This window comes from Monopterus albus, unplaced genomic scaffold, assembly GCF_001952655.1.
Source record: "Monopterus albus unplaced genomic scaffold, M_albus_1.0 scaffold49.1, whole genome shotgun sequence".
Classification (NCBI taxonomy): Eukaryota; Metazoa; Chordata; class Actinopteri; order Synbranchiformes; family Synbranchidae; genus Monopterus; species Monopterus albus.
The window spans coordinates 106,523-128,069 of NW_018127929.1; the positions used below are offsets into that span (position 1 = coordinate 106,523).

The 21,547-nt window shown below is 37.4% G+C and overlaps 1 protein-coding gene across 2 annotated transcripts in view; it reads left to right on the forward strand.

Moving 5' to 3' along the window:
• ccbe1 (collagen and calcium binding EGF domains 1) overlaps positions 1-21,547 on the forward strand; it is a 31,467-nt gene that overhangs the window by 4,146 nt on the left and 5,774 nt on the right. Inside the window, exons 3-7 of one of the 2 annotated variants that reach the window (XM_020600792.1) lie at positions 18,008-18,060; positions 18,274-18,408; positions 18,657-18,794; positions 19,864-19,973; positions 21,119-21,227. In XM_020600792.1, coding sequence (XP_020456448.1) covers positions 18,008-18,060; positions 18,274-18,408; positions 18,657-18,794; positions 19,864-19,973; positions 21,119-21,227 — 545 coding nt within the window. The remainder of the gene's footprint in view (positions 1-18,007; positions 18,061-18,273; positions 18,409-18,656; positions 18,795-19,863; positions 19,974-21,118; positions 21,228-21,547) is intronic. The other variant, XM_020600793.1, reaches the window with a different exon arrangement.

Sequence of the window (21,547 nt, forward strand, 5' to 3'; positions counted from 1 at the left end):
TTATCAACCACATCACATACTAATGGCTGTCTGTCAGAGAACCAGTTAGTAGGCTCAATGAGTATACCTGTTAGATCTTGTCTACTTGCGTGCAGACTGGGGTGGGCAATCGCGATCCTCGAGCGCCACTGCCCTGCTTGTTTTCCAACTATCCCTGCCCTACCTACTGCTGATTGCCTGGATCAGGTGTGTTCAGTCAATCAGAAGCTGGAAATTATCATCTTAGATGAAAGTGGCATGAGGAAAGACAAAGTGAATTCTGTATGCTTTAATATTTCACAGAAGTAGGGGTTTAATTTACTTTTCACGCATATTTCAAATGTGCCACTCCACTCTGAGTCTGTGCCCCAGCCTGGCCACCCCTTCTAAAATGTTCTAGATCCACCCTTGTGTAGACCATAAACAGCATCGCAGTGCATGTAAAAAGGTTTTTGGAAGATAGCCGTGAAGCACTGTAGTAAACCGTTACTTTTGCTGATGATCTGTTATAAACAATGCTTCAGTGGCTTTCCAGTTACAGAGCGTTAAGTGCCAAAGCAGGAGCAGCTTTGACTTATTAAGACCTGGTTACTACCAAATTGCTAACACATTATTTTTAAAATTAAGTGTAAACTATCAATTATTTTGTAATTTGTATTTACTTTTGCAGTTTGGCATTTGAAAAGACAGAAATGCATCACAGCGGGGTGAATAAGTTGTCTGAGAACGAAGCATGGAATAAGTCCAAGCTGTTTCTCAACAGCCCTTTGAGCGAAACTTTGTTTACCAGAAATAACATCAGTAGATACAGAATGAGATAACATTGCTGAAAATCATTACAATAAAAAAAACTAACTCAAATGATTTCCAGTTCCTGATGCTGTTTCCCAGCATTGTGATACTTTCTATTGTTGAGAAATAAGAAAAAAAAGTTGAAAAAAGAGTCTGGTACAATGTATCCCATTATACTACACATGCAGCTCTATTGATTAAATGTAACAAACTCAAATGTAATAATTCATGTGACACAACTATATGGCTGTGGCAGGATATACAGTATCCCGTAATTCATCATAACCTAAATCTATAAAGTGATCCAGAATGTCCTGTCAAAGCAAAGACACCAACATCTGTTTTCTATCAATATTAAGACAGAGGATATGAAGCGTGTTAACTGAAGTAGACCGCTGTGATACAGCCTTGTACTGTGGATTCCGGACACTGACATGAACGTTTGGTGTTGCTCTTTAGTGACAGCTCCCACACAGCTGAAAGTTAAAAGGACCTAAAGGCATACAGTGGGAGGTCAGCTGCTCTGTTGCCACGACATTTAGCAAGAAATACTAATAACAACTTGTTTATTATTTTTGACATGTTTAAAAAAATGTGTAAACTGTCAGCAACTATCCTTAGTGTTGACCAGGTGCTCACAGTGATGAATTTGATGAATTACAGTAACTGAAATTGAAATTTTCACTTTTCCCTCTCATCTGTTTCAGCAAGTCTTTAAGATTAAGCAACAAATTATGGCATTTATAACTGCGCTCCAGAATGTCATATGAAGTACAGTATAAGTGTTTTTGGACCTGGCATTTTTATTGACAAGACAGCAGCGTTTGTGCCGGCCAAAACCATTACAAAGCCCTTTGGAATAACACATTTTCTTCCTTCTCTGGTTTAGTGTTTTTGTATGTGCTCATAAAACATGACTTCTTTAAAGTCTTTAAATGACACCAAACTTATGCTCTGTAGGACTTGTTTGTGCCAGTTGTGGCCTACAGATGGAAAATGTAATAATCAGGTATTATGTGCATTGCTTGGTTGTTTTGTTATTTTTCACTTTGATTTATCATCTGCCTGTGTGCTCATGTGCCCTGCTTTAGTAAATACCTTACACAGGTGGGATTAGTTGCACCTGCATGTGCAGGGACTATAGACCTCACTGTAAATACATCATTACTTAGAAAAGGCCTTGCTCATTATTTATTTCCTTTTAAACTGAAGTAACAAGACAAATGTTTGTTGTTGTGCTGCTCCACAGCAGTAGTAGGATGTTTTAGATGTAATTAAATGTTGTCAATTATGAATCCGGGAGTTGGTGTAGTTCATGTTTGGTGACATTATAAGATGCTCCATCATGCGTCAAGGAGAAAATAAATTTACTTTTAGGCCTGTGTAGTTGTAAAAGATGTTGTAAACCACTTCGAAAGGGCTTTACAAAGAAAACAGCAAAGAAAAAAGAACATTTATCCTTCAAATCAGTAAAAAGAGTTACTCAAATGGAAATTATTGTTTTTGCACATCAGTTTTATTTATGATTATCACTTGCGTGTGCCAAGAAACATGAATTATTAGTCAGTTTTGTCTGTTTTTCTGCTTGTCCCATAGAAATGTCATTTATGTTGGTGTTAATAATTTACAGCACATACACCCTAATGCCAGCCATTATTGCACCACTTTGACTGCACCATATTTTGAACAATATTGTTATAGAAGCCAAGCCAGCTGGCTGAGTAGTTATTGTTAGTCCTGTCATTAATATAGCAGTTTCACTGCTGAAAATTCTCACAGTTGTTATGTTCTGAGCTGGAGATGGAGGCAGGTTTGTCAAGCCTGGGTTACATTTGTCATTCATCCTTGCTCCCATAGGGGGTGATATTTTACAGAACATTTATTAGCATAGAAAATTTTTATTATTTTATTTGAGATGAGACGTGAGAGAGATTTGTAGAGCAACAGTTCAACTGATGTGCCGTGTTAGGTAGAGGATGAATCCTCACCCTGTTCCCTAAAAAGACACAGTGGAGTGGAAGCTATCATGGTGAGAGCAGGGGAGGATGTGTTAGTGTTGAGGAGCATTCTTTAGTGACAGAAGCACAAGCAGCAGCAAACATCACCCCCCCCATTTGTCTTTCTTTCACTCGTTAACTTTTCTTTCTTCAGATAATTGAAACCATGTAATTTATTTTAGATTCTAATCAGACTTCTCTGACATTTTCAGTCCCGGAGAGTGTAATTTGATTTATTTCTCTAGAAATTCACTTTGCCATCTGTTTCTACTTGAAAGAAGACTGTAATATAAAACATTCCTTAACCGGAAAGACCGTGACTTTGAGAGTTCAAATGTGTCCTAAAGCCTGGAGCTGTTTTATCTGAATAGTTGACAACTGTTGTTTGGATGCTTTTGACCTATTGTCCAGGGTACACATACTTCAGCACCATGCAGTAGATTTACTATAAAGCATGTGGAGGACAGATTATAAATTAACAAAGCCTCCAAATTTTCAAAGGCATGTAGAGGGTGTAGGCGCTGATATAAGTTACAGTACCAGCTGAAACTGAAATGAGGGTTGGATGTGTAAAGAAACGGCCCTGCATCAGATATATAAATACAAGACATCCCCCTGATCTCTCTCTACCTACACTGTACAGTGTAATTTAAAATCAAAGTACTTTCATATGGCACAAGCATTTGTTAACATAGAAACAGATACAAGTTGGCATCTGTCTTAACTGACAAGTTTTGATCTTTAATTCTAACCTTAAATATCAGTTTTAAATACCTGAAATAGCTGTAGGATTTATTTTGTGCCTGTTGATCTTTGAGACCCTGCACAATCTGTTTCACATTCATATCTTCAGGTCATGGGCAGTTTTCCTTCTCTAAACCATACATCCACAAGATTTTTTTAATGATTTTTTTTTTTTGGTTTCTTAAAATCTCACTCTTGTTGTTTTTGGCTGATACTCATTCACCCATCTGTTTTTTTTTTTTTTTCATGGAGACCTACAGTATGTGGTCATGCTTTGGTCATGCTGTAGTTTTGCAATGGTTAAGAGATGTGGTGATATATATATATATATATGGCTGTGGTTTTTCTGTCTCTATAGTTCTGTATGTTCTAAAAAACACTTAAATAATATTAAAGCAGAACTTAATAAAAAATAAAAATCACTATTTGTACACAGGTTACTGTGAAACAGGTATTTTCACAAGTTAACAAGTTAATTAGCTTTTGAAATTAATTAGGTGTGTGTTTCAACTTGACGTGCATTTTTTAAATTGCTGATTGTTATTCATCAATGGACCACTTGAATTTTTATTCTCCCATTAGCGACAAGAATAAGTTGCTGACGCATCAGCCGTGAAGGACAGCAGCTAGCCAAAGGAAATGAAGGAAATAATGGTCTGTACCAGTGAACGCACCGCTGAGTGCCAGTCCCTTTAAATTGTAAACAGCTGCAGCATTCAGTGCTAATAAACACATTTTGGAAATGGGGCTTGAGAGTTTCTGGTAGTAGTCTACAGATGTCGTCCCTTCCACTGAAAATTTAGCTTTAATGCTTCTGAATTTAAATATGTGTGAGTCAGTTGTAATTAATTTGAACAATATTCACGTTAAGCACCACCATCACTGTGTTTGCCCACCTGTCTAGACTTTATTTTGCTGCCGTGGTAGAGCTACATCGTGCCAGTCTGCTTAAATTAGTCGGACATTTATCTCCCTCCTCACCTTGCCCTCTTCTCCCCACTTAAGAAAAGGGTATATGTTTTATTTATAAGGAAACATGCATATTAATACAAGTTATTTTAAATTATTATCCGAGTTAGCCAGTGCTGGCTAATTTTCACATGTAGTCCCTGGACAGAATATTATATTTCACCATATGCAAATATTAAAAAAGCATGGAAACCACAAAACCCCATGTTGGCTAACATATGCCACATACTGCACAGCTCAGTTACCATACACACTGCATATCATGAGAACATATGAAACAGAGGAAAGAAGAAACACGTATAACACAGTAACTACATCATATCTAGCTATAATACTCTCCAGGCATGACACAACTACTGTACATGCTAAGGCTATGATGGATATCCTGCATTTGATACAAGCTGGTTACTAACTACTAATTGAGAGTCACTCAGAAGAATGGACAACTAACAAAAGATGGATCCAAGACAGAACAAGAAGACACTTTCAGGCTGTACTTACTGCAGACAGAGTGGAGCTCTGAGCCAAATGCAAATGTAATCTGGTAAAGATGCTCACATGCTAATACAGTAAATATAATGTTTACATATGATCATCACCTTGGTTTATTTTGGGGACTATGCATGTCTGTACCAAATATCAAGGCAATCGATCCAGTAGTTGTTGAGCTATTTCAGTCTGGACATGGCGGTAGACTGATAGACTGACATTACTGCCAGCATGGCTCAAAACATGTTCTGCCAAGGTAGAAACCAAAATCCAGTATTTACTAGTTAAACATGCATCAGATCATCTAAGCCACAGATGTCATGGCTCTGTGCGTACAGTCTGCTACACCTGCACACCAAGAGACACCAGTCACCTCTTTGCACCTCTGATTCTCCTGATAAGCCATTTCTCATTCCTGCATTGAACTGCATTGATTTCTCTCTTTTGCACCAGCTTGATGTCCTGTAGTCATTTGGTTAGAATGGACTGTAGATTGACTGAGACTTAAAATGTAGACCACTTCTTGTTAAGTCATCAGGAAGCGGTAGTGACACGGTAGATCAACTGACTACTGGAAGGTCTTAGATAAAATAAAATTTAAAAAAACATCTGGTTTTTACATTGAAATCTTTATGAATATTACTGGAATCAGCCTTACATTTCTACACTAGAATGAAAGCTATTCCTTATTTAAAGGAAAGGAGTCAGACATAAACTATTGTTGATTTTAGTCCACCTTCCAGGAGGTTACTTCTTTGGGGAGCAGTTTTCTTTAAATCCAGTTTTTACCTCTGAATTTTATCATCATCTGTGCTTTATGGCTATTCATACTGCAGTGTTTATCTTTTTTAGCAGATTTTTCCACACTGTTAAATTAATGAGCTGTTTAATCTGTTGGTAATATCTAATCACTTAAACTAATCCCTTCAAGGGTCCTTTAGCATTTCCCTGAAGTGAAAGTTTCATAGTAACCTCAGTGTCTGAAGGGCTACTGGTAATATCTGGCTTGTGTCCAGTGTAGTGGTTTGAGTCAGAAACACATGGAAGGGTTGATGATGGTTTACTGTAATAGGCTGTAGGCAGCAGTGCGCTGTATAATTTCCTGACGTGTCAGTATTAGTGACATCATACAGAGCTCTACGCTTGTCCTCAGTTTTTTAAATGAAAGTTAAAGTTGGTCTGAGTCAAATTCAATTTACCTGAGCCGCATACATCACTGAAGAAACGAGGCTGAGGTTCAGGCTGCTCCTTTTAGCTGAGCAGCATTTTGGCTCCGGCTGTTCACCAAAGCTGGGAGGAGCAGAAATGTAACGCTGCTAACGTTGCTCTTATTGGAAAACTGATGGTTCTGTTGGATTAAGTTGGAGATGCCAGCACAGCAGGAGTCCTGTCTATGGCTAATGCACTGGAGCTGCTTACAGCTGATAGATTGCAGAGCTAATATAAAGAGACATTCTTATTTCAAGTGACCCTTTTCAAAAAGTAGCTGTTGCCATGTAATATAATAATTATTGCTTCTGCATTTGGCTGCATATTGTTCGGGCAGACGGGGATACTTGCTTTGGGCTGTTGCCATGGGCTTATTGTTGTGAACCTCACACACAAGCCATGCTGGCACCTGCAGTCACTGTGAGAGAGCGGTTTTGAGCAGAACACAGATTCTGTTACATTTTATAGAGCATGCATATATGTTTTTTTATCAAAAGGAAACTATATTTTGCTTCATTTCAAAGAGTTAAATGAAACAATCAATAACTCTCACGAATGTAAGACAGCGCCAGGGTTAGCTAGAGCCAGGGTTTAGTTATCTTAGCTGAGCTTTAGATTAACTGGTAGATGGATTTTGTTGCCTTTGAACAGAGCCAGAAAACCTGTTGTCCCTTGTTTGTCCCTGTCTTTATGATAAGCTAAGTTAACTGGCTACTAGCTGTAGCTTTGTATTTGAATGTTGAAGCAAGAGAGTAGTATCTTCTCACCAAACTTTCAGCTATAAAGAGAATAAGTCTATTTCTTAAAATGTTGAACTATTCTTCTAATAGAGTATTATAACCACAATGACAGATTTAACAGTTCCCTTTAACGTGTCTGTATTGTGCTGCTACACGCTCTGCTATACAGCATATTTTCCTACTTTTTTTTTTTTCACATTTACCAGGCCGTTGTGTTACCATTGTGTCACAGGAGAGAAAATGAAAACAAAAAGTCAAAAACTGAAAACAGAGTTTTGATCTAGTGACATTAAATTGAGCGGTGCATTTGCACAACTTTGAAAGCAGACTGATTGTTTGCTTTTAAATGAGGGGCCTTACCAAGGGGTGTTGTTTCAAAGTGTGACTGTTACCGGCAGTGAACTCTGCGTTCAAACAGTCCTTATTCAAGAGGTTATATTAATGTACCATGTTACTGACCAAAAGCGGCACTGTTATTTCTCTGGGCAGATGTTTATGTGTACTCACCCTGGATACAGATAGAAACAGCTTTGCAGAGAGCACTTAATTTCAAGTGGAAGAGTGGATTTTACTCAAGAGCTGTTTGTCACGTAAGCAACCCAGGAAGTTTTGCTTATTTTTTGAAGAAAAAGTGATGTTCCAGTCTGGTTTGTCTTTCATTTTATAATACCATGCCTCTTAATTTTTGCTTCCACTTGCTTTGCTTGTGGCTTCCACCACACATTCTATCTACCACATTATCCTATGAATGTGCATTAGAATAACTTTTCTTAAATACCTTTTTAATTACAAAACATATTTGTTTATTCAACACTGCCCTCTTGAATGCCCAGGCCCTCAGCAAAGCTGGGCCATCCAGTAAGTACAAGATTTGTGACCGGGTCATCGTGCTGTCAACAATCTTTACTGTTTAGCATATTAAGCTTCAGTCAGATGACTGCATGTAATGTGGAGGGAGCTGCTTGCAGTGAAGAAACTACAGAGAATTATATCATGTGCAGCTCTTTAGCCTTTCACCTCATCTAACTAACTGCTTTGTTTTAGGGATTCCAATGGGTTAATAATGTCTGTTTGTGCTAATGTGGACGTATGGTATTGTTTTTTATCGTGCTAGCCAAAAGTCTTTGATAACATGATAACATGTCAGGGTGATTTGTCTTATTAGCCAGATGCATATTAATACAGCTTAAAAATATCCATTTTTTTTCCCCCAAGTAAATCCACAAACAATTGCTGGAGAAAATCAAAGGTGCATATGAACTGTGTTGTAAGGTATATGGATTTACTGTAGGTAAGGAACAGTATGCTCTGCAATAATCACTTTGGACACTTATCAATCCTTAGTCAAACATTTGATCTAGAATCATATCAATCTAGTTTGATTTGTTATTGAAATGTGCAATCCGTGAAATGTTCCTTTAGTTACTGTATACTGCTAAGTGCGTTGGAGCTACAATGCTACAACTGTTGTTGTCTCAAATGTTCTACCTCCAGCCGATGCATATGAGCTAGTGGAAAAAATTGTTTTGAACCTTTTATGGCATTGCCAAACCACCATCTGTAATTATATTATAATTACTCACAGTAATGGGCAATAAAATAAAAATAACATCAACACATTTGAAAGATGAATGTTAATGCATTAAAGGCCATCACTAAAAGTCTGCAGCTATAAACAAAATTATGGTCTGCAACAATTTGATTTCTTCCTGTTCTGAATGTAGTATTTATAGCTGAAAATGACCTCTCCAAGACTATTTTTATTTGAGTTGTTTGTTTTTTTTAAACCAACAGTATGCAGGCATTCTGAACACTGCACTTCACTGTACAAATTCATACTTTATTCCTACAAACCAAGTTTCTTCAGGGTGTTGTTTTGTTGCACAGAGCACTGGCAGAAGTATTGTAACTGTCCCTCTTAATAAACTGTGGTTTTGTCTAGCTCTGGAATTGCAAACGTGTTGCGTAACTTTATCTCCTGTTTGTCATGACAACCAGTGTTGGCTTACAGAAGCAGAACACATTTTGACATGCCGGAGTTTTATTTATTAATGACATAATGTGAATTTCCAGACCAAACGTCCAAACTGGGAGGCCTTACAAAGTGCAGTGCACCTTTGTTCATTTGTTTACATTATACTGTGGTGACCCTGAAACTGCAGAGCGGGAGTCTGATGTTTTTGTCTGTGTGTGTGTGCCTGTGCTTGGCTGCATGTGTTTCCAAGTATGACTGAGAGGGTATATATGAAAGTGACAGCATTTAAAAAGCCTTAAATACACAGTCATCAGTAACACAAATGTTAAATATCCTGTAATTTATTGGTTTGGATAGTAGTACATGGAATGAGGTCTCTGTGACGAGTATAAGAGGAGATAAATCACTTTGTTTAATCTAAAGCTTCACTTACATCTATCAAAAGTTAACTCTTTGGTTACACACAGATTTTTGTGCTTTGAAAATATTCATCAGTCAATAGAACTGTTAAAATGTCATTGCTTGAAAACTTGGCATTTTGTTGTAATACAGCAGGCATGATAAGGCCCAGCAAAGTATATAAAGATAATCCAGCATTATACGATGTTATCCTAGAGCAGCAGTCAATGATTATTACATTATTGATTAATCTGGTGATTATTTTGGCAGTTACCTGATTGCTTGTGCAGTCAAATATGAATAGTGAAAATGCCCCTCACAAGTTCTCAGAGTTCAGAGCTATGAGGACCAGTAAATATTAACATTTGAGAAGCTGAAACTAGTGAATTTTTGTTTAAAAGAGAGTGAGCTGTGTTGCAGTAAAGTGCCATCTAAATGTAATGTTTAGATACTGCACTTCGAGTCTACAACAGAGGATAACTGAGGATCCTGTCGTAAAGCAAGGTAAGGCAAATTTATCTGTATAGCATACTTCATACTGAAAAGCAACCCAAAGTGCTTCACACAGTGCGCAGCCAGACAAAAACAAGAAATAAAACAAAGCATTGTGTGCCAGAGTATATCAGTGCCAGGGCTTTGGTTTTGAGATTAGCAGCTAAACACGAAGGAGGCACACAGCGAGGAGACAACATCTGGATGAGCTGAAGAAACTGGAGGCTGGCTAGGAGGGAACGGCTGCAGTCCAGACAAAAGACTGAAGCATGACAAAGACTGGGCACCGTTACTGTTGATGAGGAAATGTCTGATTTAACAGATGGTTTTGTGCAGACACTGAATAGGTTATACAGCCTGTAATGCAGAAATAGTATTCAGTTGACTTAGACTGCACTGAATACTTGGCAGTCAAAGCAGAACTCACCATGGTTTAGTTGAAAATGACATCTTGCAGAGACGAGCTTGGCAGTCAAAGCAGAACTCACCATGTTGAAAATGACATCTTGCAGAGAAGAATGTTATGTCATTAATACCTCTTAGGTATTAAAGATAGTGATGCAGCAAAAATACATTGTGGAATTTCATAACAGGGCAAAATAGTGATGCTAAGGAAGAGGAGAAAAAGGAGTCACATCTGACCTGTAGAGATTCCAGATGATGGAGGAAAGACTATGGTTATTTCATGTCTTTGTGTTTCCCACATACTCTAACTTTATTGGTAACTAATCATTTTAACACTTTTATTGACAATTAACCAATTAATCAAAAACCATTAACAGATTAAGTTATTTAGTGTATAAGATGTCCACAATAGTGAAAAATGCCAACTTTATCATGTTTTTTTGTCCATCAAAAATGGATTTACAGTGAGATAAAAGACAAAATAACAGTAAATCTTCACATTTGAGAAGGAGGAATCCAATAATATTTGATATTTTGGATTAGAAAATCATTAGATGAACAACACGCAATCCACTTCATTTAGCATTTGAGGGTTGATCAGTGTAAATGCAGACATTAAGTCCTTTCCACTTTGACAAACATCTTCCATTGGGTGGAATGCAGACATGTTATTGTATATCACTGGAAGCAATGCTAGACAAATAAGCCTCCACTGAGCAGACTGCATGTGTTGTCTCACAGCTGTGTGTGTTTGTGCGTGTGATACCCTTTAGTTTTGTTATTGTTATCCCTGTTAGAGAGAGGAGCCTGCTGAGATGTGATGAAGGGGGGTGCATGTATTGTGTGTCTCTGTCTTCTTCATCCTTGTGCACTTTTAGGGCTGACTGAATAATGCTGTAGTTGTTTCCACTTTAGCTCATGTGTCTGTGTGAATTAGTATGTTTCATCACAAGGCAAAGTCGGGCCAGGCCGCTCCATCGTGTTGGTTCAGGGGAGGTCTTTTGTTTATAAGGTAATTAGAGTGCTTACGGTTCACCCCGGGTAACTGAGGTCAGACTAATCTATGTCTAGATTTCAGGGGGCCCCTGTAAAATGATATGGATCACTGGCAAATTAAATAACCTTTAGGTGAAAAAAGGCACAGGTGACAAAACAATCATATTGTCTTGATCATCCTGAACAAGTGCAGGGCTCACGTGTAGTGTGTCTGAAGTTAAATGCCATTAAACATGTTGGTACTGTGTATGCACATACAGTATGACTGCACAAACTCTGCTCACTGAAATTCTTGTAGAAACGTGTCGTGAATCTGCCCCAACAATACCCCCCACCCCTATTCTCTCACTGATGAATATTAATGAAAACCCATTTTTAAATTTAATTGCTGATTTGCATCAAGTACACGAAGCTGTGGAAGCTCACGTAAAAACAACACGGTGAAAATATTCATTCTACTTTACAATTCATCAATTAAATAAATTGATGATACTCTGTATGCACTTAGCATTAGCTGAAGGTGTTGCACTGCAATCTGATGGTCACAGAATACTGGAGGTAGGCTGAGGCCAAGCACTTGTCCTTCTCAAGTTATCAACAATAACACTATTTCTTTAACCAGTACTTTAATATGTTGGATGCTAGATAAATATTTTAACATAAGACATGTTGTTCTCTCTTCATCATAATTATACCTGCAAATATTGCATTTTGAAGTTGGCTTGTTGACCTTGTTCATTTCCACAGCATGGTTAAAGTGGGTAGTAATATGATTGCAGTGCATTCATTTTTAATGTTATATCAACTGGACAATAGCATTTAAACCGGGCCATAAAAAAACAAATGTCACTTTCAGCGCTAGCCAATATGGATTCAATGATGAGCATTTAGGCTTGTTGCAAACAAGATCACCCAGCTTCACATATCAAATGTCCTTATTTTCACATCATATCTCTAAGACCCACCTTCTTATATGCTTGACAGACATTCTACTCTCAGAATATAAATGACAAATTATGTAGTTGGTTTGAGGCTATTTTATTGCTTAAGCACGCTGCCTGTCTTCAGGCATGTTGCTTTAACTGGTGCAAAGCACAAACCATCTCTGTCTCCAACATAAGAAATTTTAAATTACATCAATTTATACAAAATAGAAAATGCAAGGTCTTACTGTCATTGTGTTTTAATGATTTAATCTGCAAAGTAACCAAACATCTTTTAGACTTGTTTATTTATTGATCTAATGAGAGAAGATTCATTAAGATGGATTATTATAGGGCTAGTAAGCACTGCCCTGAATGATAGTCTAATAAAGATGCAGGCTTAGTACAAATGAACTTCAACAGATATACAGTATGGATCTGTTTTCACAGGATATTGTTGTCTCATGATCTTCTGAGATGGACATAGAAATGTAATAAATAGATGTATCATTTGAAAGACAGATATAGAACCAAATGTTCACAGTTTGCCATGCACTGGAACATTTATATTACAATTAAAAAGCTTAAATATATTTTATAATTATATTAATATATTACATTTACAATATATACTTTACATTAGTAAAACAATTGGGTGTTCTAGCCATTTTAGCAAAATGCCATGCAGTAAAGCACGCTTATTAACAATCTACGGCCATGCCAGCTGCCAGGCTGTAGCTAGGCACAGTAGCACTTTGAGCTAAAATCTGCAGTGCTAACTTTGTATGCTAACTTTGTGATATTTAATAACTTATTTTACTGTGTCGAAGTGCAGTAATGGCATGGTGTAGCTTTTAAGCCTAAGCACAAACCTATACACTGCAGGCTATGTCAAAGGTAATGTGTGTATATTTATAAATTCAATTACACATTGGTGGCTACAAAGATTTTACTTGGGGACTGCAAAAACTGGGTTTGGCAACTTGTGTTTTCTCCTTTGTTTCTTATGTTCTGGTGCCTTAGAGAATATCTTGTGTGAAGGGAATGTTAAAGTTGAAGATGGCTCTAGTGAGATTAAGAATCAAATAGAAACATTTAAGCCTAAACTACAAAAACTATTTTGAAATCTAATTGAGCTACAGTAACTGTGTTTAATTTATGTCATCTCTGCTTATCGTTCACTTTCTTTTTGGTGAAGTTTTGAAGCTGGTTATAGTACCTACACAAGGTGTAGCCACATGTACATTCTACACTAGCATTTTATTTGTTTATCAGAACGTACAGTAGCTTTGAAATAAATGTCCAGCATGTATAAAGTATGCACATGAATGTGTGCCTCTCGGTATGCCAACTACGTCACTTATGCTAAAATCTTGATCTGTGTAGAATAACTTAGACACGCTGCAGATTAAAATTCTACAGTGAGTGCCTCAAGAATAAGCGATTGAGGTCCTTATGGCCCCTCTTTAGGTAGTAAATATTCAGTTGTCTGGGTGAATAAGTACTTGGCTGCTCTGTATATCCTGTAGCCTACACATCACAGTGATGAGTACAGGATGTTAAAATCAGTTGACTGTATAACATAGCCCCACTGCGTTGCAGTGGTATAGTAATTTAGTTTATTTTAACAGGATTATATTTCTGTAATGAGGTTCACTCGTCCTTCTCAAGTTATCAACAATAACACCAGTTCTTTAACCAGTACTTTAATATGTTGGATGCTAGATAAATATTTTAACATAAGACATGTTGTTCTCTCTTCATCATAATTATACCTGCAAATATTGCATTTTGAAGTTGGCTTGTTGACCTTGTTCATTTCCACAGCATGGTTAAAGTGGGTAGTAATATGATTGCAGTGCATTCATTTTTAATGTTATATCAACTGGACAATAGCATTTAAACCGGGCCATAAAAAAACAAATGTCACTTTCAGCGCTAGCCAATATGGATTCAATGATGAGCATTTAGGCTTGTTGCAAACAAGATCACCCAGCTTCACATATCAAATGTCCTTATTTTCACATCATATCTCTAAGACCCACCTTCTTATATGCTTGACAGACATTCTACTCTCAGAATATAAATGACAAATTATGTAGTTGGTTTGAGGCTATTTTATTGCTTAAGCACGCTGCCTGTCTTCAGGCATGTTGCTTTAACTGGTGCAAAGCACAAACCATCTCTGTCTCCAACATAAGAAATTTTAAATTACATCAATTTATACAAAATAGAAAATGCAAGGTCTTACTGTCATTGTGTTTTAATGATTTAATCTGCAAAGTAACCAAACATCTTTTAGACTTGTTTATTTATTGATCTAATGAGAGAAGGTTCATTAAGATAGATTATTATAGGGCTAGTAAGCACTGCCCTGAATGATAGTCTAATAAAGATGCAGCCTTAGTACAAATGAACTTCAACAGATATACAGTATGGATCTGTTTTCACAGGATATTGTTGTCTCATGATCTTCTGAGATGGACATAGAAATGTAATAAATAGATGTATCATTTGAAAGACAGATATAGAACCAAATGTTCACAGTTTGCCATGCACTGGAACATTTATATTACAATTAAAAAGCTTAAATATATTTTATAATTATATTAATATATTACATTTACAATATATATTTTACATTAGTAAAACAATTAGGTGTTCTAGCCATTTTAGCAAAATGCCATGCAGTAAAATACGCTTATTAACAATCTACGGCCATGCCAGCTGCCAGGCTGTAGCTAGGCACAGTAGCACTTTGAGCTAAAATCTGCAGTGCTAACTTTGTATGCTAACTTTGTGATATTTAATAACTTATTTTACTGTGTCGAAGTGCAGTAATGGCATGGTGTAGCTTTTAAGCCTAAGCACAAACCTATACACTGCAGGCTATGTCAAAGGTAATGTGTGTATATTTATAAATTCAATTACACATTGGTGGCTACAAAGATTTTACTTGGGGACTGCAAAAACTGGGTTTGGCTACTTGTGTGAAGGGAATGTTAAAGTTGAAGATGGCTCTAGTGAGATTAAGAATCAAATAGAAACATTTAAGCCTAAACTACAAAAACTATTTTGAAATTGAGCTACAGTAACTGTGTTTAATTTATCTCATCTCTGCTTATCGTTCACTTTCTTTTTGGTGAAGTTTTGAAGCTGGTTATAGTACCTACACAAGGTGTAGCCACATGTACATTCTACACTAGCATTTTATTTGTTTATCAGAACGTACAGTAGCTTTGAAATAAATGTCCAGCATGTATAAAGTATGCACATGACTGTGTGCCTCTCGGTATGCCAACTACGTCACTTATGCTAAAATCTTGATCTGTGTAGAATAACTTAGACACGCTGCAGATTAAAATTCTACAGTGAGTGCCTCAAGAATAAGCGATTGAGGTCCTTATGGCCCCTCTTTAGGTAGTAAATATTCAGTTGTCTGGGTGAATAAGTACTTGGCTGCTCTGTATATCCTGTAGCCTACACATCACAGTGATGAGTACAGGATGTTAAAATCAGTTGACTGTATAACATAGCCCCACTGCGTTGCAGTGGTATAGTAATTTAGTTTATTTTAACAGGATTATATTTCTGTAATGAGGTTTTTGCATAAAGCACAACTTTTTTTTTTTTATAGAAGGCCCACTTGGTCCATAAATAAAATTGGAAGTACCAAATGGAAAATCTTACTGTAATAAGATAAGATTCTTGATTTCAAAACGTACAGTATTTATTACACCCTCATTCTGTTGCAAGACTCTAATGGGCCATTTAACAGAGAGCTCTCAGAAGTCAATCGTCAATCTGTCAGGTTAGCTGTCTTAAGATAACACATTCTGTTTTTCTTACTTTTCCAGAACATTCGTTAAAATGATTTCCTCATGTACATATGTGCATCTCTTTGCATCTGCTCCAACACAGACTGCCATGAAAGTTTTTACAGACATTCATGAAGCCTACTACTGAAACTTTGTTGATCCCTTGACTTTCCTCTAGTGCCACTAAACTTTGCACCCACATTTAGAATGAATCTAAACACTGAAGAAGACATAAGCTTCACCTAGTGCGATAATCAGGACATTCTTAATTTGCCCAGTACATTTAGATCATTTAGATTTAGAACTTTTTACTAAATCTACTGTCAGAAACCTGGGTGTTACTATGGACTATGACTTAAAGTTGGAAAAACAGGATAATTCTGTTATTCAACTTAGAATTCTATTGAAGATTAAACAGTTTGTGAGCTTTAATCTCTTTTTAAAAACTCATAAATTCTTTTATTTCTGGTTGTATTGACTATTATAACTCCCTTTTTGTGGGTATGAACCTAAGATCACCTGCAAGCAGTCCAAAATGCTGCAGCCTGTTTGCTGACAGGTATTTCCAAACAAGCATATTACACCTATTCTTGCTTCACTCCACTGGCTCCTGGTACGGCTCCGGATTCATTTTAAAATACTTCTTCTGACCTATAGAGCCTCAAATGGTTCTGCTCCCTCTTATATCCTTGATCATTTACATCTTCATGTTCCCACTAGAATGCTTATAGGTCTAGGGACTAGATGCTTCTAGCGGTCCCGAAGGTCCAACTAAAGTCTAGGGATGAGCATGCCTTTTCTCTTGTGGCCCCATTTTATGGAATAACCTTCATCTGCATATTTGGATGGCATCAACTCTGTCTTTAAATGTCAGCATAAAACATTTTTATTTCCTTGCTTTTAATCAATGTTAAGTTTTTAGTCTGGTTCAAACTACTTAAGTTTTATGGTCTGCGTCTTAAAATGCCGTTTATGATTTATGGTGATGTGTCTTTTTATCTTCTGTCCTTTTTGTAAAGCACTTTGGCCAACTTCTTGTTGATGTTAAATGTGCTATATAAATAAACTTGACTTGTTTAGTGCTAAATAGTGAATGTTAGAATGCTAATAAACTAAACTAAAATGGGGAACATTACACCTGCTAAACATCAGCATGTTAATGTTGTGAGCATGTTTGTGTACTGATATTATCATTCAGCCTCACAGATCCGGTCTAGCCTAGATGTAGACTCTTTGTCTTGTTTTCATTTGGGTAACCCATTGGAGCGCAGATGAGTCATGCTGCATAAAAGAAATGAATACATATAAAGTCCATCAGCTGTGTTTGAATGCTGCTGCTGCAGAGGAGGGAGAATGTCCATTATGTGAAATGACCAGATAAACCCATAGGTATGCCCCTATCATCATGCCTCCTGCATAAAAGCTGTAAAGAGTGGTGTTTTCTAAGTATCCCCTTTAAACTATACTCTATTGCCCTCATTTTCATGGTGTAATTGAATTTCTTTTATCACCTCTTGCTTGAAAGCAGCACCTGGTAGCACTTAGAACTGAATGTAGATGAGGGATGAACAATATCTCATGATGATGTGACTTGTGCTGATAAAATATTGCAACAATATGTTATCATGGAGATGGCATTTGTAAAACAACACAGTTGTGGGAAGGCATTATGGAACAGAGAAGATATAAAAAGACAGCTCATACGTTTGTCTCATCAAGTTGTTTTCTCTCTCACCTACACACAGCTTTGTACAGCTGTGAGGACATTCACTAACATAATGCCTTCCCTAGCCCTAATACCTAACCATCACAACTAAACATCTTACCCCAAACTAAATCTAACCTAAACCTAAAACCAAGTCCTAGCACTCATTTATGTGGCCTGGCCACATAAGCCTTAGTGAAGATTAACATTAACAAACCTAACTGTAAAAACAGGTCAAATCAGTGGATAACAACAAGATCTGGGCATCATTGTTAGTGCTCTGCACATTAGCGTGGAAATATCGGAAATATTATGTGCATGTCAAAGTATTTTGGATTTGTCTTTTTATGTGCATTTCTCTTTGATATTTTACAGAAAGAAGTGTTGCAAGGGCTTCAAGTTTGTCTTGGGCCAGTGCATTCCTGAAGGTAGGGAGAGGATGTCTGTCTTATGTGCATCATGTCTCATAATGTATTTAGTCCTTTAATGTACTTCCTCCTGGTTTAGCCTCTCTAAATGTTTAATGAGCTATGACAGGCCTGTTGCCTGAAGTTTTAAATGGAATAAACTTGTTTGTGTATGAACTGAGAGGCTGCACTTCTTGTGTACTCATTAATGACGTGCCTCGTTTGTCGCTGTAGACTACGACGTGTGTGCTGGCGCCCCCTGTGAGCAGCAGTGTACTGACCATTTTGGCAGAGTGGTCTGCACCTGTTACCCCGGCTACCGCTATGACCGGGAGCGCCACAGAAACCGAGAGAAGCCCTACTGTCTGGGTGAGACCTTTTACAACATTTGTACCAAATGCTTCGGCCAAATGCTGCAGTTAATCTTCATTCACTTTACAATCTATAATGGTGGTAACAGTCTAATAATTTCACATTTCAGTTTTAAATATTTTTTCTGTGCTTTTATATGTTACTTTATATGTGTTAATGGCCTTGTAACTTCTTTTAACTTACACTTCTTTCTTTAATTTGCTTGCTCTCTCCCCTCTGTCTCTGCCTGTCACTGCGACGTATAGACATTGATGAATGTGCAGAAAAAAACATGACTGTTTGCTCTCAGATCTGCATCAATTCTGTGGGGAGTTATAGGTGTGAGTGTGAAAAAGGCTATTTTCTGGAAGAAGACGGAAAGACATGCACCAAGGGGGAGAGAGGTGAGAATAGCATTATTTGTCAGACATTTTCTCTTTGTTCAAGGGAACATCTGACTGTGATGTGGAGCTGACCACACAGTGTTAGTTTAGGTGTGTGTGTGTGTGTGTGTGTGTGTGTGAAGGAGACAGAATAGGGGCTACTGCAAACAACACATGGTAGTCATTACACATCACAGTTCATTGTGCATGTCAGAATAGTCCTGTCTCCCAAACATCCCACTGCCCCTGTGACACCTGGTCTTTTTTGATTTGCTGGGTGCATTTGAAGAAAACATCACAAATGGTCGCGACAATAATAAAGTCTTTTTTTCCCCCCAGATTAAGTTACCAATGAAGCAGTCAGAGAAAGAGGCAGATTTGCTACTTCCTCCCATGGGTTTATCTTAAATAACTACTAGAAGATTTCAGGAGAAGCTGGAGAGTGAGAAATTGTTGTTTATATAGTCATGATCCTGCTTTATGCAGTTAGGAGAATAGTGCCCTGGCTCATCCATTAAATGTGTGCATGTAGGGAGTAGGACCCATTTTACTGGAGGCCAAAGACAAATTCATAAATGTGCTTTTCACTTAGTTTTTGTTCTTTACAGGACTGTGCAATTGTATTGCTTAAATTTTAATGTTTTAATGCTGCAAGTGAATAAAGTGTTAGAGTAAATGGGTTAATTGTCATAACAAGGTTGGTCATAAAATAAAAGTGTCCTCAGTGGCCCATTGTTTTCTTAAAAATGTTCTAATATGCAAATATATTATCACATTGAATTGTTTTACCTCCAGTAGAGCCAGGAGTTACACAATAGTTCTGCACTAGTCTTCCCTGACACATTTGATAGACCATCTTCTTGGTCTAAATCAAGGAGGTTACGTGACTCACAGCACCTGCAAATGACAATGTAGCAGAACTCACTCATCTCCCAAATGGATAGTTAGTTCACAAATTTAGCAAAAGTCTATCAAACTGTCACCAGAATAGCACAGTGTAACTCAGGAACATTAAACAGCTTTAGACATTAAGGGGACATTATGTCTGGAAGAAAATTCTAGTGACATAAACCTTTGCTCCAATTCCCAGCAGTGCATCTCTTTGAGAAATCTGATAACGTAATGAATGCTGGAACTTGTTCAGCCACCTGTGACGATTTCCACCAGATCAAGATGTCTGTCCTGCAGCTAAAACAAAAGGTAAAGATCACAAAACCACAAAAAGCATACACATTCTGTCTAAATATATAACTGAATCCATGTAGTTTTTCCTGTAAAACTACACATTTCGTTATGTTAAATCCTAATCATGCATCCTGCGGCTTTTTCTAGTATTCTGTGCAGAAAGGCTACAGCGAGCATTAAACATGCAACAATTGTTAACAGCATGCAGATTTTTACAAGTGTCTTCAGATGCATTATAGTATTTATGTCCTAATTTCCCAATTTAAAGAAATGTTGAAAAAAAAATTCCCTTTACTGCAGGTAGTTGATTGTAAGTGAGAAAGTAGTGGTTTAACTTTTCCCTCTATGTAATCACAGGCATCAGTCTGAACATATCTGGACACAAGTCTATCAGCACTGGTACTCAACACCCACGACTGTAACACATGATTTATTGCTTCCAGCTGTGTGGTCTAGGTGCTGAGTATATTCTCATTTATTCATATCACAGGAAGGTTTGAGTGGGAATTTAGGATCACACTGCTGTTCAGACGCTTGCGTCCAAGGTCACTAGCTACAGGCACAGACTCAGTGTGTGTGTGTGTGTGTGTGTGTGTGTGTGCATACGTTTCTAGAGTACATTTGTGCGCTTTAATTCTGATTTGCAGTCCCTTGCAGCAGAGCAAGGTATTTCCTCTGGGACTGCCAGAACCACATGATGGTATACAGAGATGAAAGATAACTTTTCCTAAGGATACCATACAGAGCAGGAACTCCCCTGGTCATGCTGAATAATGCAGAGGGGTTGCCTGGCCCTACATCTGCCTGGGTTACAGCTTGTAGCATGGTGCAGATGGAAGATCAGCTTTCATCTTTGGCAGGGTATATAATTTTAACATAATTTTACTTGAAATCAGCCCTTCAGCGTGTAATTTCTCAGACTTGTTTGACAGTCCAGAGCTTTATGAATAACTGTATGTAAAGCCACTTAGGAATGACAACCAAATGATGAAATTGTGCAGTTACACACTGGGATGATATGGTTTCCAAAGGAAGAAAAAACATATTTATCCCATGAGAGGATATATATTCTGTTGGCTGTGTTCCTCAATTAGTATATCACACACGCAGTTATTTGTAATGCCTTGCCATTCAGTCCTTATTTTCTGTTCTTATTTAAGATGGCCATGTTGTCAAACAGTGCTGATGTTCCTGAACAGATGACCAATGAGAAAATCCTGACATCACCCATATTTTTACCAGGGCCTCCAGGGCTCCCTGGTCCTCCAGGTAAAACATGTAAAGTTAGAAATAATAAACCAGTGTCACACTATCTAAGTAAACTGGCCTGCATTCAGCGAGAACAGTGTAATGCAACACTAAGGGGGATATTTTACTAAGGTGTTGTGGCAATTTATTTGGCATTAAACAGTGAAATTGTGTAAGGAGTCACAGTGGGGATTTGCACTAGAGAAAAAAACAAAAAAGTGGCACCTACAGGAATTTGCACGCTTGGTCTCTTGCAATATGTATTTTGAGGTGTTCCCATTTAGGGATGCAAAAATAAGGAAGGACAGTTGGGAAATTTATACAAATATTCACAGAGCCTG